The sequence below is a fragment of the Amphiprion ocellaris genome, chromosome 7 (genome assembly GCF_022539595.1).
Source record: "Amphiprion ocellaris isolate individual 3 ecotype Okinawa chromosome 7, ASM2253959v1, whole genome shotgun sequence".
NCBI lineage: Eukaryota > Metazoa > Chordata > Actinopteri > Pomacentridae > Amphiprion > Amphiprion ocellaris.
Genome location: NC_072772.1, coordinates 22,802,007 through 22,818,612, shown reverse-complemented (window position 1 = coordinate 22,818,612; position 16,606 = coordinate 22,802,007). Strand labels below are relative to the sequence as shown.

The following is a 16,606-nucleotide window of genomic DNA, read 5'->3' as shown; positions in this document are numbered from 1 at the left end:
ACGCGCAGTGTGGGTCAGGAGATGCCCATTTTTTCCACTGGATTATGCTTTTGACCCATGTTGTGCATCAAAGGGTTAAAGCATTCATTGACTTTGTCAGCGTCACTGGTTGCGCCGTCTGTCTGGCGCAGATCTGCGCATGTCGCAGAGTGCAGGGTCCTCTTAGCTGTGCGGCTCTGATGGTTTGGAGATCTGCGGTGTTTGCTGCAGCAGCTCGGAAGGTCACCTCGGTAGCAGCAGCGGCAGCAGCAGCAGCGGTGTGTCTCCGGCGTCCAGCTCCTCTGTAGCGGCTGAAGAAGAAGACGACCATGGACAGCTTTGATAACCTGAGTGCGTCCGAGAAAGCAGAGGCGACGGAGCTTCAGCGTATGATCGCTATAGAGCAGCAGAAGGCGCAGTTCCAGGCCCAGGTGTGTGTTTATGCTAACCGTGCTAACGGTGCTAACCGGCAGACAGCAGGCCGCATGCGCTGTTGTGCCAGGAAGGGATCGTCTGCCAAAAACCGATTACCGTCCTCAATATGTTTGAGGCATCAAAATAATAATAATAATAATAATAATAATAATAATAATAATAACTTTATTTACATAGCACCCTTAAGAACAGCGTTCACAAAGTGCTTTGACAGTCAAAACATGCAACACAGACATTCAAGCACGACACAAGGAGACAAGTCAGAGCAGTCAATTAAAATACATAGTAAAAATAAATTAATAATTAGATAGATCAGCATGCATATCAAACAAAGGAATTAGGCAGTTTAAAAATTAGAGAATTAGATTGGTTAATAGTTATAAATTAAAATCACCAAACACCAAGGAACCAGGCAGCTAAAATTAAAATAAAACAAGAGAGAAAATGTAAAATGAACAGGACATGATACAAAATAAAACACTAAAACTAATTAAAGCTAACTAAAGCTACTTCACATTAAAGCAAGTCTATAAAGGTGTGTTTGAAGAAGTGATTTTAAAGAAGTTACTGACTCTGCAAGCCTTATCTACTCAGGCAGGCAGAAAATGACTTGATTTCATTTAGCAGGGTTATATTATACAATTATAGTCCCTGGGATGACTGTAAAATAGATTATTAGTTTTATTTGTAAAACATAATCGTTATTCATGCAGTTAAAACTAAACAAGGGCAACACACTTATTAAGTAACAGGTTTCATAAAAACAGTCCTTTAGCACAGATCACATGACCATGACACAGATATTATGATCACGTCTTTGTGTTTGCATGTTTTGGCTGTTTGATCCTGATACAGGCAGATGTGTAGAAACTAGGTTAAAGCAGTTTTTTTTGCAGACGATCACGTTTTGGCATGACGCTTGTTGATCAGCCGCTTAAACCCTCTGAACTCACATTTGCAGGTTTGAAAGACATCTTTTAAGAAATGCCAAAATGGTCACAGTTATTAGCCAGAAACTGTAAAAACGGAAAGAATCATTGGATTATCATCTTTCTGTCACCCCTTGAAGTGCTCATCTGCTCCATGTTGTTCTGGTTGCAAAATGATCAAAATCTAAGATTAAAATTGGGATTTTTCATCAAAAATCACTTATTTCGATGTGCCTCATTAAAATTGTATGTCTGTATCAAGGACATTCCAGAAAAATACAAATAAACAAAGGATAGTGTGAAAAAGGCAGTTAGTGTTGAGAAAAAACAGAGGACTTAATATTATAGTAGAAATGTGACAGTAGCACCCAGCTACTGACGCTGCATGGAGTTCAGAGGATTAACGGTCCAGATTGAAGACTCTTAGCATATTGGGAATTTTTTGTTTCAGCAAAATATATAGTAGAGAAAAATAGCTGACATCTGTTTCTGGATATTCCCCAAATGAACGACTACAACAGCATTCTCTATGGTTCATCCTCAGAAGTCCTCAATAAACTTCAGTATATCCAGAACTCTCAGAACAAGAGTTCTTCTTGTTCTGAAGTCTCCATGTTATGAAGACTTCAGAACAAGAAGTCTTCATGACATGGAGTGACCCTCAGTACTAAGTGAATGTGTGAGAACGTGCAGTGTTTGTGCATGTATATATGTGTGTCAGCAATGAGTGGTGGTGTGTAATGAGTTTACCCTCTGTTGACCAAGCCTTTACATCTTTGGTTCACCTCAGTTCACATAGTGTGGGTTAATGTTCGTGACCTTCCTTATCGTCACAGGTCAACGCAGCTCTTTTTATTAGCACTTAGGCAATGTGTAAATCAGTATAGAGCCAGCAACGCATTTAATAAAAGATAAATAAATCCTACCAGAACCAAGCACCGAGCCTGGGGCAACAGAGCCTTCTCCATATCTGCCCCCACACTCTGGAACTCCCTACTCCAACACATCCGTAACTGCACCGACCTGACTACCTTAAAATCACTCCTCAAGACCCACCTGTTCAGAACTGCTTTTAATACATAATACTAATTTATTTTGTGATGTGTTTCATGACTTGTTTCATGATGTTCCTCTGTTTTAATGTTTGCTGATTTTATAATGTAACTATGTAAAGTGTCTAAGTATTTTGTAAAGCGCTATACAAAATAAATTTATTATTTTTATTATTATTCATCCCAGAGTTAAATGTCTCAGCTGTTAACCAGCTTTTTATATGGATTCCAGGTGCACAGCTTCACTGATGTCTGTTGGGACAAATGTGTGGACAGTCCAGGCTCCAAGCTGGACTCCCGGACGGAGACATGTCTGGTGAGCTGCGTAGAGCGATTCATCGACACCACCCTGACCATCACCAACCGCTTCACGCAGATGGTGCAGAAGGGCGCTCATTGATCGTGGACTACATTAGGACTGTTTCACAACAAAGTTTTTTGTATTCCTGACATGCTGATGGGAGATGATGTGAGGAGGACTTGGCAGACTGGTGCTGTTTGTGGGATAGCTGTGGAAACTCTGCATGCTTCTACCTCTTTGAGTTGAGAAGTTGTGTTGTTGTGTCATGGTACATTAGTAAACTAACACATGTTCACCGGTGCAGCCTGTCTGCGATCCTGAGCAGGATTTCTGCAAGTCTGAATCTAATTTTCTTTAAAAATGAGCCTCAAAATGTATTAAAGAATCTTAGGCGTAGATTTTAAAAATCATAAACATTGTCTGACTTCTTCCATTCGTCCACAATTCAAAGATTACTCTCACAACAGTACCGTTTAAAAGTTTGGGGTCACTTAGAAATGTTCTTATTTTTGAAAGAAAAGCAGCTTTTTTTCAATGAAGATGACATTAAGGGAATCATGAATCATAAATACATTCTAGATATTGTTAATGTGGTAAATGACTATTCTAGCTGGATCCATACTTAGATTTTCTTTTAGATTCTTAGTCTCAAACTGGAAATTTAAAGCAAGATGTTTTATTGTCTCATTCATTCTCTTTACCACATGAAGAAACAAATGAAATCAAACATACAGTAATGACTGGCATTTCTGGTTTAAAGAGAGTAAACATTCTGTTCAATCATTATTTTTCAACAATTCTCTGAACCAATCCCAATGTCTTGTCTTACAAACATTTAGTGTACACCTCAAATGATTACAAAACTAGCTGATTGGTTGATTAATGGAAAGTAAACTATGTTGACATTACAAATAAATATTTATCAGAAAAACCCTGCATGTCATGATAATGGGGATAATTTGTGTTCATGCTCATTTTTGTGGAATCTGATCAGAATGTGGGTTTATGAGCTGCAGCAGAGGAGCTTTGTAGCTACTGCTGATCAATAGATTTGTACTAAATCAATAAATACGTCCATAAGACAAAAAATACACATGACATCAGAGTGCTTGATGCTGATGGAGTGCGAGTGAAAATATCGGCGTGAACCTGTAAAAAAACATTTTCTGCACATTAAGTTAAATTGTAAGGCTGTTAATATGTTTAGCTGCCCTGAGTGCAGACTTCATGGCCGTTTCAATCCATCCATGAGGTGTGGCTGTGTGTTCGCCTGCAAAGTGCACCCGCCCCTCACTCTGGAACAGTTCTGTGGCGTAGTGTCCCTGCTGGTAGGGTGTGAACAGAGCGAAGGCTCCGAGACTGTAAGGATCCAAGCCCCACTTCTTGACCAGCCCCCCTGTGCACAGAGGCCTGATGGCCTCTCCGTGGATCTTCACCAAGTCCTCCAGGACCACAGCCATCAGCTCGTCCTCGCTCATCCCCTGGAAGAGGGTGGAGTCGTCGGAGCAGGTGTAGGATGCCAGGAGGGCCCCTGCGGCTGTACCGGGGAAGCTGTGGCTGGGGTAGTAGATGAAGCGAGAGGGCCGATCTGTGATGCTCTTTCCTCCTCTGATGCCCTCTTTCTCCCAGAAGCGCTCCCTGAAGCTGAGCACCACCTTGGTGGAGCTGGCATAATGAACTGAGCGTAGAGCCTCCATTTTGTCCCCAGATAGAGGGGGCTGGAAGTCTATGAAGAGGGTGGCCTTGGCTGTGGCCGTGACCAGGGTGTAGTCCACTGTCAGGTTAGTCAGGGAGCCTGAATTACGCCAATCTTGGTATGTTATGGTCACATTGCCACTCCCTGTTTGATTTATTAGTTTGACTTTAGAGTTGAGGAGGATGGTGCCATTCAAGAGCTGGTAGAAAGCTCTGGGGAGGTGGTCAAAGCCATCTGTCACTTCAAAATACCTGGAAAAAAAAACACCCAGAAAAAATGATTTGTTTACAATATGTCCTTAAAGCTGCACTGTTCATCCATCCAGCCCCCTGCTTTCACCCCAACTCAGCTGCGATAGGCTCCAGCCCCCCCGAGACCCTAATGAGGACTAAGCTGGAGTTTATCCCAGCTGACTTAGGGTGAAGGCAGGGGTCACCCTGGACAGGTTACCAGTCTATCTACATATAGAGACAAATAATCACACTCACACCTACGGACAATTTAGAATCGCAAATTAACCTCAGCATATTTTTGGACTGTGGGAGGAAGCTGGAGAACCTGCTGAAAACCCATGTATGCACAGGGACAACATGCAAACTCCATGCAGAAAGATCCCAGTCCCAGGCCGGGATGCAAACCAGTGATCTTCTAGCTGCAAGGAAAAAGTGCTAACCATCAAGCCACTGCTGCACTAATCAGTATTTCTATACTACAATGTGGACCAAATGAGTGGGTGTAATGTGAAAAGTGACGTTCATAATGACAAACCTACAGAGAATTACCACCCGATGTAGGTCTGCTCAATTCTATAAAGAGTTTTAGCTCACTGTTTGGTTTTTATGACCCACAACTCGCAGTTTAGGTTTCATCTAGCTCATTTAAAGCCACACCTCTTTCCAGGAACCAAGCTGTGCTAAATAAACCACACACCACCTCCCTAGCACCAAACAGCACACGCATCAAGTTAGCTTCTAGCTAGTGAAGATATTTCAATATTTAGCAGCAAAAGAGCCAGATATGTTTCACAAGAGTGGTGGAGACCAAAACAGAGCTAAAATAATAGAGAACGTTGGACATTTACCATGTGGCCAGACAAATTACTAAAGATCTATGTTAATGTTGCTCTGTGTCAGATGGATGTTAGTGGTTGACTAACACTCTCCACAGCAACTTCTGAACACAATGATCATGCTGCAGGGTTTCCAGCTAGCTCTGCTGCTTCCAAGTGGCTAATCACTATATGCAGTTAAATGTAGCAATACTATTATGTAAGTCCTGCAAAAGACTATGTACCTGTGAGAAAAGTGTAAGAAATGCAACAAATCTAACTCGTATCAGCATATTTTTGGTCTATTGGTCTCTCAACATTATACCAGTGAAAGTGAACTAAGATAAGACAAGATAAGACAAGACAAGACAAGATAAGATAAGATAAGATAAGATAAGATAAGATAAGATAAGATAAGATAAGATAAGATAAGATAAGATAAGATAAGATAAGATAAGATAAGGGGATGAGAGGAAATGTAGCACAAAATAAAAAATATCCAAAATAAACCTGTATAAAGATATACAGAAGTATTAATTATGGACATAATATTATTGCACATGCAAGTAGTATTGCACAGATTTTTTTTGATGAATAGAAATACTAACATAAGTACGAATATTGCACAGGTTATTATCTATATTGCACAGATTTTATTTAAGTAGAAAAAGACATATGTAGCAAAAAAAAACCCAAAACAAAACAGAAAAGTTGGTGTTCAGAGAGTTAAATGGTGAGATGAAATTCAAAACAAAGCTCTAGCTCTGTGTTGCTAGACCAACATTGTCATTAGTAAAGTCATGCACCTAATATGGCAGCTCTTCCTGCTCATTGAGATTTCTGCCTCCAGAGGTGTTCTGTCTCTGAGAACCACAGCTGAGCCACAGTGCTGTGGCTCGGCTGTGGTTAGGTCCACAGGCTGTGTGTTGGACATATGGACATATTCCTGTCACAGTTCTGCTCTGAGTGGAATTTGTTTTGCATGCATCATCCTTTCCACCCACCAGATGTCCTCAGTCTTTCACTCTGTGCTCACTCTCCTATCTACCACACCCACCTCACCTGCCTCTTAATTCCCCTCTCAGCCCCCCTGTTCTCCTCATCAGGCCTCCACTGTATTTAGAAGCTTCCCAGACCCATTCTTTGTCACAGTCTCTGTCCAGCTTTGTGCTGTCCTGGTTGCTTTGTATGCCTGCTTTGTGGACTTTCTCTCTGCTTGTTCTAAATTTGCTGACCTTGCTGCAATTAATGTTTATTACTCTGCCAAGGAACATAGTGGAGTTATGTGACAATCAGCGTTGGTTTATCTGTCTGTCTGTCTGTTAGTAACATTACTCAAAATCGGATTTGGATGAAATTTTCAGGGAAGATCAGAAATGACACGAGGCCCAAGTGATTAGATTTTGGCAGTGATGCAGCTTATAGTCTGGATCCATGGATTTCTTAAAGATTTCTGAATCATTGTGAGATAGTGGCACGGCGTCACTGTAACTATGACAACAAGTGAACACTACGTCAGCTGCCTGCTGACGATCACATGATGGTGATCCTACTACAAAACGACTGAGCAGCCGTGGTGGAGTACTGAGCTCTCTGAGTGCTTTTCTTGTTTTCATTAGTGTTTAACTGTTTGATCTCTAAAATCCCACAAAATGATGGGGAAATACAAAGGAGTGTTTCCCAAAGTGAAACACGGCGTCCTCTAATGCTTTGTTTTGTTCACAACCCAAACAACACTTTGAAGAAGAAAATAAATCTGAAAAGTAAGAGGCAAAACCAATTAACTGATTATTAGAATAGCAGTTGATTGATCAACCAGTTGACAACTAATTGTAAGTTTCTGTTTTTGCTTTCACCAGTAAACCACCATAAATCTGATCCTACTTAGTGGTGCCTGATTTTGGTTGGCATGTGGGTTCTCCTCCCTGTTTTCCAAACAGCACTGTGGCATCAAAAACCAATAAAATGAATATTTCTTACTCAGTGTTGTCATTGATGTCTGACTGTATGTACAGCATCTCTATCAGTGACGTGTAGAAGAGGCTGTTTTCATTCAGGATGTCTCCAATCATCCTCAGAGCACCTCGACTCAGGTTGCCCTCCTTCACCAGATACTCCTGTCAGCAGGCAGATGTGAAACGTCATTCATGCTGTGACATTGACATCCTGATATGAATATGATTTATGCTGATCAGTGTCAAAATAGTTGAATCTTTACCTTCACTGTGTAGGAGTCATACTTGTCCAGCATGGCGCTGCAGCCCATTGCCTTCAGGTCATCTCTCACCTGATCACAGATCACAAACATTAAAAGACATTGTGATCCATGAGCAAAAAAAAGTCTACAAAAGTAACCATTTTATTATACAAACCTTCCACAGTGCCTGACTGAAGAGCTGGGCAGCAGACTTCCCCCTATCTCTGTCATTCAGGCTGTAGTTGAGCACACCAGGGTTGTTCTCCACAGCGTAGGTTTTATGTAGCTCTCCATTTACCAAATAGTAGGTGTTGAGATCATCTTGGATGAAGTGGTTCAGTGGAATTTGTAATTTGGAGGCAAAGGAAAGCAGAATCCTGTGAAATGAGCACTTCATATTAAACAAGTACAACAGTATTTCCATTATTTAGTTAAAACTACAGTTTTGTTGCAGTTCATTCTTTAGACATTTGAGGGCAACACAGCAAGGGATAAACACAACATGGACCATACAAAATATCAGCATATAACAATAGGCATAGTTAATATTTTAGTAAACAGTTGCCTAGTGACTACAAAGCAGTGTTAATATTTATCTAGACTTGAAACCCAATTTTTTTTTCGCATTTGTCAACTGATTTGTAGTTGTGTACTTTTACTCAATATTCTTCAAGCTGGCCTAATGCACTAATATTTGTCATATGTGCTTTTATCTGCTTCTTTGTAAAGTAAATTGCCAGTGTCACTTACTGATGTTATATAAACACAGTTGTCTTGTCTGATCAGCACAACCAGCCTGAACCAAAACAGCTGATTTACAAGTTCTTCATGAAGCTCAAACAAACTACAGCTGCAGAGCTGGTTTATAGTTCTCTGTGAGTCATATTTTACATTACATATAGCCATTTTGTTCATTTTTAACGTGAAGTCTTTACTGGAGCAGCTTTAAGTAGAAATTGAAGAATTGGGATTAAAAATAATTATTTGCACATGAAAAGAGGTTCACCCATCTCAGATCACCAGGGTTCTTCTGCTCGACCTTCTGCTCGATTTCCTTAAAACTTTTTCCAAAAAATTATGAACTATGGATATTTAAAATCTGTGTAATTTTCTATTTTTTTAAAACTGCATGCTGACTCATGTTCAGTACATTTTTTCCACATATTTTTTTCACACAACAACAACATACTAAGAACTATCAAAAGTAAAAGCCTGAAATTTTCACCATTATTTCTCACCAGGCCATTGATTCAGAATCTTGAAATATGAATAAAAAGTGAAGCCATCATGAAAAGTTTCATTTTTAAGAGACGTTTAATTTGTAATTGAACTGTTTTGGTTCACTCCCATGGCTCTCAAGGCAACTTTATTTATAGAGTACACTGACATTGGCAAAAATGCAGACAAAAGAACACAAGGGACTGAATTTTTAAAAAGATCAGGTAAAACCACTTCAAGTTAACTTAACAGTTACTAAATCATTTATGAACCTTTATGTATCAGGAAGGATTTTAATATAATTTAATGATAATTTTCATTTTAATAATGTTGGAGCACCTATATTGCTGGTGCATTTTGTCTTATTTTATTTTCTTTCAGTTTAATTCGGGTGTTTAAATTGAGCATGGAGATGGTCCAGGCTAGAATCCATTTACTATAAAACTCATTAGCATTTTTAAATTGGTCAAAAGTACAGCGTTTCCCTCTGAAATGTTCCTATACAAGTCCCTGAAAATTGCACTTAGATATTGTACTTTTTGAAAACTTACCAGCACTGGAAAAATTGACAAAAATCTACATACAGATACCATAGTATTGTTGTGTTGTTCTGACCTTTAACTCTAGTTCTTCTTTCTTCTTCTTTTTTTTTTTTTTTTTTTTAAATCAAACAAAGGACTTTTATTTAATATGTCCACTCACTGCTGGACATTTCTGTACTCACTTGTGGAAGCTGGGGATCCTCATTGCACCCACTTCTGCGTACCAGCCTTCTCTTCTGTTCCTGAAGGTCTCCACACGTCCTCCAATACGGTCACTGGCTTCAATTATGGTCACCTTTTTGTCCATGGGGACACATAATCATCACACCTCAATATGTACAGCAGTGTAGGTTGATATCATCAGCATTCACTCAGAAAATGTACAATTACTGTCACAGAACAGGCACAAGTCATTATTCCCTTGCTATAATGACCTTATGTCCTGCGTCTTCTAAAAACTTGGCAGCGGTCAGTCCAGCGATGCCCCCGCCGATGATGGCAACATGACGAGGGGTCTTTGTGGCAGGAAGTCCTTTATCCACGATGTCGAGGAGCTCGCTGTAGTCTGTGTCTTGAAGGCAGTCATACAGGGGGTCTCCAATGATCCCACTCACAGCAAAAACCACAACTCCCACAAGAACCAGAGGAACTGCTGGAGGCAGAAAATATCCACTCAGATGATGAATCCAACATCATGAGTCAGACAGACTTCAACACCAAACAAGCAAACAAAAAAAAATCCCCAAAGCATTGCCAAGCAACCACTAACTTTCAGTTTCCTGACTTTAGTGCTGACTTTAAACACTGAGAAGTTCTGACAAATAATATCGCTATGTTGTAGCTGTGAGATGAAGGTATTGTAGAATAGCAGCTTATTGAATACTTACAGAATTTGCACAGGGCCATGTGAGGCATCACCTTGAGGATGGAACTCCACAGTCTGGACTTCTTCCTTCTGCTGCTGAAACTAACACTATGAGAGGAAAAGGAAACCTAACAAACACAAACAAGTTAAGTGGGAGAGACTCAGGGAGTATGATCACAAGGGAATGAAAAGTGTTTACTTCAAAGCTATATATGAACAATGTCTTTTTCTAAAAAAAAACAAAAAAACAAAAACAAAACATTAAACTTGAGGTAAACACCTTTAATTATTGCAATTAATGAAGTAATGCTGGATCAGGGCTACATTCCACTCACCTTTGTCAAAGGTAATGTCTCGTAAGTTGTCATAAGCCTATTCATGACTGAGGAGAAATGACCCTGAGTCCCTGATAAAGCTAAACTACCAGTGCTGTGACTTTACAAACGGAAAGGCTGCCTGGAAAACCTGGACGGATAGTATGTGTGAAATTGCACACAAGGTAATTTTAATGAGGGACTGTGTGGCTCCCTCAGGTCTTTCAGAAATATTTTCCCACACCGGCTCGAGAGTCAACCACACTGAACAAATCAGATTAGTGAGGTTATACTAGTCATCAGCATACCTCATTTCCTCCATCTTCACTCATTTCAATATCTGACCTGAAGGTGCTCATTCAGTGGTATCCAAAAAGTCAAACCTAAAGCTGCATTGTGGTGCACTCTTAACAGAAACACACTCCATTTACAAATTCCATTAGAAATAGCAACAGTTTGAACTACTTTCTGCTTAAAATATATGATCTGCATAGACTCACCCAACTCCTTCTGTGTCTGACACTCAACAGGAGGCAGACTGCCTTTATATGCTGCAGTAAATGAAACCAAAAGAAAAAAGAAAAAAAAAGGTTTCGTTTTCTTGACAGTCGCTGTATTGATTTTTTTTGTTTTTGTTTTTGTTGAAAGGAAATACTTTGTTGAATAAAGGAAAATACTGAGGAAATCTTTTATTCAAATTTCCAGTAACGGAGGCATCAGACAGGTGTGAGTTATAATTTGAATAAAGTGATCATATCGTACCTGTGAGGAACAAAAGATGTCTGTACTTCTCACGGACTGCCGTCTGGTGTCAGCGCTCAATGAGGACTCAGCAGAAGACTCACAAAGACAGACACTTACTTCAGCAGCTTATTGCAGCTCAGGTAAGATTCACAGGTTATAAAACTACTCAGGAGATGTATAGCTGAACGCAGCATTGTTCAAGGTCATGAGTTAGGTTTTACTTCACATATTGTTTGTCAGTATATGGGAAAACACGGAGGTCATTGAACTAATGAGGCTTTGGGTGTTAAGTCAGCCATGTTAATGTATAATGTGTAAGGTAAGCTGTCCCAGTACCCTGAGAAACCAGACAGAAGGCTTAGCTATAAAGTCACTCCACTCAATCTGCTGAATGTAGGTTTGGAAAATTGTGTGGGCATACTAGAAGAAGAGTGAGCTGAAAGAAATGAAACCAGCAAGAACGGTATCAGCTAATTTTAATGTCAAGACATTTCCCTTCAGAGCTGGTAGAGACAGTGATGGCTTTATAAGAGTGGCCAGACTGACAGCACTAGACTTAGACTGACTTTATTCATCTCCAGAGGGAAATTCAGTTGTAACAGCAGCATGGATAGTCAACAAAGGGGGTAAACAATAAGACAACTCAGAATATTATGGTATAAAGTAAAGGTAAAATAAAATAAAGTAATAGTAGAAATAAAAAAAATCAACAAAATATACAAGAATATCTAAGTAATACAGAAATGTGCAAATGAACAGAATGCGCGTAGATGTGCAAATGACATAAGCAGGTGCAGATTAAATGATTAAATGAACGTTAGAATGTAAAGTGTGTGGAATGTAAAGTAGTTTCATCAGCAGGCAGAGTGATAGAGTCCTTTTGTGATCTGCCAGACATAGATGCACTGCAGTGGGGAGGAATGACCTCCTGTACCGTTCCTTGGAGCTGCAGGCTTATTTCAGTCTGTTGCTAAAGCTGCTCCTCAGATTGTCCACAGTGTTATGGAGGGAGTGGGAGGTGTTGTCCATGATGGCCAGCAGCTTGGTCAGCATCCTCTGCTCCACCACCTCCTCCAGGGTGGCCGACTGACTGCCAACAGCAGACTGGGCTTTCCTTATCAGTTTATTCAGTCTGTTGTCGTCCTTCACCTTGATGCCTGCACCCTAGCACAGCACAGTAAAGATGGCACTCACCACCACAAACTGATAAAACATCAGGAGCATGCTGCTGCATACATTAAAGGACCTGAGCCTTCTGAGGAAGTAGATCCGGCTCAGACCGCTCTAGTAGACAGCCTCTGTGTTTGTGGACCACTCCAGCTTGTTGTCCAGACTCACTCCCAGGTAGTTGTAAGTCTATACAATCGCCAGATCAGTTCCACTGATGCATACAGGAGAGGGTGGAGACTTGTTCCTCCTGAAGTGCACCTCCACTGTGGACAGCATTACTCATTTTGAGGCGGCATAATGTCTTGTTGATTTTTAGCTCAGTAAGTTTCAGTCGATCAGGTATACATTTTCTCGACCACTCGCTCTTATCATTTGCTTATGCACGCAAGACCACCATGTAAAAGTCCAAGAGAGCTCATAAACTGTCGTCAAAGCTCAGAAGATAATTGCAGTTTAAATTACATAAGTATATGTAAGACATTTCTGTTCCAAGTTTCCTTGTTATGTTTAGAACATCCACCGAGTTGAGACATCACACTGTGTCCATCCTGACTTTAGTTTCCTTCTTTTGGCTGCAGGCTGTGGGTCAGTCTAACATTAATCAGCAGCTGGTTTCCAGAACATCTCAAAGCAGGTTTCATCTTTACAGTCTTTATGATACTGTATAAGAAGTTTGATTAAACACAGCTAAACTTAAGTCGTACACACGTCAGTACATTTTTAAAATCAAAGATCTACAGTTTAACTTACAACAAAACAATGATTTTCTGTTTACATGTTTTCAGAAACTGTTTAAATGTGCAAATGAGGTATTATATGTCTAGAATTCCCTGATTTGCATACAGTTCTGGAAAAGTAATTAGAATATTTTATAATAAAGCCAGCTTCAGAATTCTTCGTTAACTTTGTTCACTTCAGATTTTCTTTTGTTATTGGTGCCAAAGGTTTCAGCAGGGGATTTTGATGATTTGTTGTGGATATCTAATAAAATGTTCTACAAATCAGGCAGTGAATGAAATGTGAAAAAAAAAAAAACCTCGGTATAAACCTACAGAATATATATAGAGATCAAACTGGAAAGTCTGGTGTGTGGAAGTGCCACTGGAGAACTTCCACTCAAAAACCATTTACAGATAAAACTATTTCCCTAATAAACATCACCATAAAACTTTCCTAGTTGTTCACTTACAGTAAAAAAATATATTATTTTTGCATTTTGACTTTTCTGAAATACTGTGTTTAAATATGTAAATAAAGCATCATGTCTAAAAGTGGCATTATTTACATTAATATCCAGACACAAATCTGAACATAGGAAGAAGCCAGCTTCAACATTCTTGTTTCATTTTGCTGGCATATTATAGTATATTATAGATTTTACAAAGGGGATATCGGATATGTCTTTACATCAATATAAATCACTCTATAAATCAGAAAATACTGTAATTTCATATTTCAATGAATAAAATGTTCTCCAAATTATGCATGTAAAAGATATATGCACAAACCCCTTTGTTAAAGCTTCAGAATATTGCTTTGGAATAAACCTGGAAACCATTTACAGGTAACCATTTTACAGAATGAATATCACCATAAAACCGTCTCAGCGGATCACTTACAATAAAACAATTATCTTTCGTAAGTTTTCAGATTATTATTGTTTTTGTTTAAATATAAAATGAGGCAATAGCTCATTAACTATGTGCTAATTTGCATAAATGCCTAATAGATACAGTGTGTTTAAATAAACTACTAAATGTGTACTTTAGATGTTTTCTTTCCACTAGTTCGGTAGAAGCCAGATCTCGAAATTGACCAGTGCCTGAAAAAGATGCTTTTGCTGGTCCTGTCACGCCTTAAACAACATGTCCCATGAGCCTTAGCAGTTGGCAAAGCCTAATGGGAGATGTAGTTGTTGGAGACAAACAATACAGATTTTTCTGTCTTTTCGACATGGCGCTCTGTCAAAATGTTATGTCTTTATTGCAGAATATTATGTGACAGATCATTTTCGCGCTCATGGTGCATGGCGCCATGAGGAGGCTTCGTCATCAGAACTTACGTCATTACGTAGGAAGTAAACAAAGCAAAAGGAACAGCCGTCCAGACGCTCACGAGACCTTCTACTGAGAGCCGTGACAGCTCGAACAGGTGACAGTGTGGTTTTTTTCTTTTTATTAGCTTACTTCTTTGGTTAAAATGTAACTACAGCACGATGCCAATCCACTCCTAAAGCTGTAGCCTCAGTCCAAGCCTCGGAAACCTCACTCTGTGGCTCTCAGCGTAACACTACATACCCCTAGCAAACAGTTTAGCTGGTAAAGGTTGGTACGCGTTTTTACAAATGACCACATCTCGCAGAATATAATTGCAGACCTCTGTTAAATAAACAGCATCTTGTCTACAGTTCGGCTTTATTTGTTACACGCCAAGAAACAATGATTTGCCAAAAACTCCCTCCGACTTTCACATCCAGCTACTCCTCATCCATGACTAGCTGACCGTGGAAGGAGGTGACTGAGGAAGTGTTACAGCGTCAACATTAAATACAAAATATGTCAAATATATTGCTCCAGGTCGACCACCTGGTATGCCGAATTTTCAATTGTTGCTTTTTATGTCGCCAGTATGTATGTCAAACCGTGTTTGTTGGACGTATACGCGTCAAGCAACAAATAAACGGTAAATTGTCAATTTCTGTGCGCGGTTTGGCGTGACATTTTCTCACCAGAAAAAAAACGGTATGTATCATCGATAACAGCGGTCCGCCATGCTACTGTCTGGTGAAGGTTATTAGGACCGATAAAAACAAAGAAACTACTACCAGTGTGAGTAAACACCGGCTGGTTTTATTAGTCAAGCGTTTAAACGTTTGTGTACTAGTGAAGCATTATGAAAACTAGCAGCTAGCATAAATATGCTGTGGATTTGCAAATGGTGTCCACGAGATTCAAATGAGATACTTGTCATTCTGGGGGCAGCTGCTGCAGTTACTGTAAAAGCAAGCAGCAGATAATATCCCCGTTTTGTATGTATAAGTACTGTTTGAAATCAACTTTTAAAATCAGTTTGGTGAATATTATGTTTATCTTGTATATTATCTCTAAATACACAGTAAGTAGCAGTTGGTTCGTAGAGCCAGGATCTATATTCTAAGGCTCAGTTTCCAAAACATGGAGTCTAGTTCTAGCCTAAAAACATTTTTAGTGCAGAGTTCATTGGGAGTTCATGCAGGCTTGTCTGTGCATATATTCATCCTCTGTACTTCATATAGATGACAAATTCGCACTCAGTGAGGATTCACAATCTGGTTTGAATGTTATACTAAAGCTATATTCTCTGTGTAGAAAAAAAATACTCTCTTTCCCCTAATTGAGGTATTTCCTCACAGCTGTTAGCTGAAGACATTCCAGAATATCATGCAGGTCGCATCTGTCAACTACAGTCACCTTAAATCAAGTTGTTGAACCTATAAGTCACCTCTGACCCCTGTTCCTATTTGCTTCTCCCCAACTGAGGTTGGGAGCTCATTCAGGCCCTCTCTGTCCCTAATATGACCCTGAGAAAAGCAGATGCTGCAGAAGAAGATACATGAGAGAAAGGCAACTGCTGTAGAAAAAACAGAACTTGGTTAAGTTTAGATATTGTATAGTCTGATGTTATGGAGTAGACAAGCTGTCTCCATATAGGATAGAATAGAATAGAATAGAATACATTTATTATCATCATACATGGGGGCATGACGAAAATATAAGTACCTGCCACTGAACGGTGCATTGAAACCAGCTAAATCAGTGGTTCTCAAATTTTTTAATTTTTTCTGTCGGGCCCCCCTTTGGAGGACAAAAAACTTCCGTGCCCCCCCAGTAACTTTGTGCGTATATGTGTGTGTGTGTATATATATATATGTGTGTGTGTGTGTGTGTGTGTGTGTATGTGTGTGTGTGTGTGTGTGTGTGTGTGTGTGTGTGTGTGTGTGTGTGTGTGTGTGTGTGTGTGTGTGTGTGTGTGTATATATATATATATATATAAACTGTGAAAACATGAATATGCAGGGCTGTGTTATTTTTTCTGATTCCATTTTGTTGTTTTTCACAGTAAAGATCAGGGGTGTCA

General features: G+C 39.6%; 3 protein-coding genes across 4 annotated transcripts in view; 2 read left to right on the top strand and 1 right to left on the bottom strand.

Moving 5' to 3' along the window:
- Nucleotides 1-157: 157 nt before the first annotated feature.
- On the top strand, nucleotides 158-3,110 carry timm8b (translocase of inner mitochondrial membrane 8 homolog B (yeast)). Its single transcript, XM_023274655.3, has 2 exons — nucleotides 158-410; nucleotides 2,628-3,110. Exons 1-2 carry the CDS (start codon nucleotides 309-311, stop codon nucleotides 2,793-2,795), a joined length of 270 nt encoding a protein of 89 aa, XP_023130423.1. The 5' UTR covers nucleotides 158-308; the 3' UTR covers nucleotides 2,796-3,110.
- A 246-nt stretch (nucleotides 3,111-3,356) lies between these two features.
- On the bottom strand, nucleotides 3,357-11,424 carry il4i1 (interleukin 4 induced 1). Of its 2 annotated transcripts, none has more exons than XM_023274652.3 (9): nucleotides 11,339-11,424; nucleotides 11,077-11,127; nucleotides 10,285-10,390; nucleotides 9,832-10,049; nucleotides 9,580-9,692; nucleotides 7,813-8,014; nucleotides 7,659-7,727; nucleotides 7,421-7,557; nucleotides 3,357-4,643 (listed from the first exon to the last, which is right to left on the bottom strand). In XM_023274652.3, the coding sequence occupies exons 3-9, from the start codon at nucleotides 10,310-10,312 to the stop codon at nucleotides 3,875-3,877; spliced, it is 1,536 nt and encodes a 511-aa protein (XP_023130420.2). In that variant the 5' UTR covers nucleotides 10,313-10,390; nucleotides 11,077-11,127; nucleotides 11,339-11,424; the 3' UTR covers nucleotides 3,357-3,874. The 2 variants fall into 2 exon arrangements, with proteins under 2 accessions (XP_023130420.2, XP_023130421.2); XM_023274653.3 differs by having other exon boundaries at nucleotides 9,832-10,046.
- A 3,035-nt stretch (nucleotides 11,425-14,459) lies between these two features.
- snx19b (sorting nexin 19b) overlaps nucleotides 14,460-16,606 on the top strand; it is a 57,307-nt gene continuing 55,160 nt past the window's right edge. Inside the window, exon 1 of the mRNA XM_023274651.3 lies at nucleotides 14,460-14,641. The gene's annotated coding sequence lies outside the window, so the exon portion shown is untranslated. The remainder of the gene's footprint in view (nucleotides 14,642-16,606) is intronic.

Bases quoted from the DNA above. Each gene is read 5' to 3' on its own strand.
- timm8b (XM_023274655.3), top strand. From the start codon at position 309: ATGGACAGCTTTGATAACCTGAGTGCGTCCGAGAAAGCAGAGGCGACG. The intron at 411-2,627 runs GTGTGTGTTTAT...TATGGATTCCAG, and splicing joins AGGCGCAGTTCCAGGCCCAG to GTGCACAGCTTCACTGATGT.
- il4i1 (XM_023274652.3), bottom strand. From the start codon at position 10,312: ATGCCTCACATGGCCCTGTGCAAATTCT. The intron at 10,050-10,284 runs GTAAGTATTCAA...TTCTGCCTCCAG, and splicing joins CATGGCCCTGTGCAAATTCT to CAGTTCCTCTGGTTCTTGTG. The intron at 7,558-7,658 runs GTAAAGATTCAA...GCCTGCTGACAG, and splicing joins ATGACTCCTACACAGTGAAG to GAGTATCTGGTGAAGGAGGG.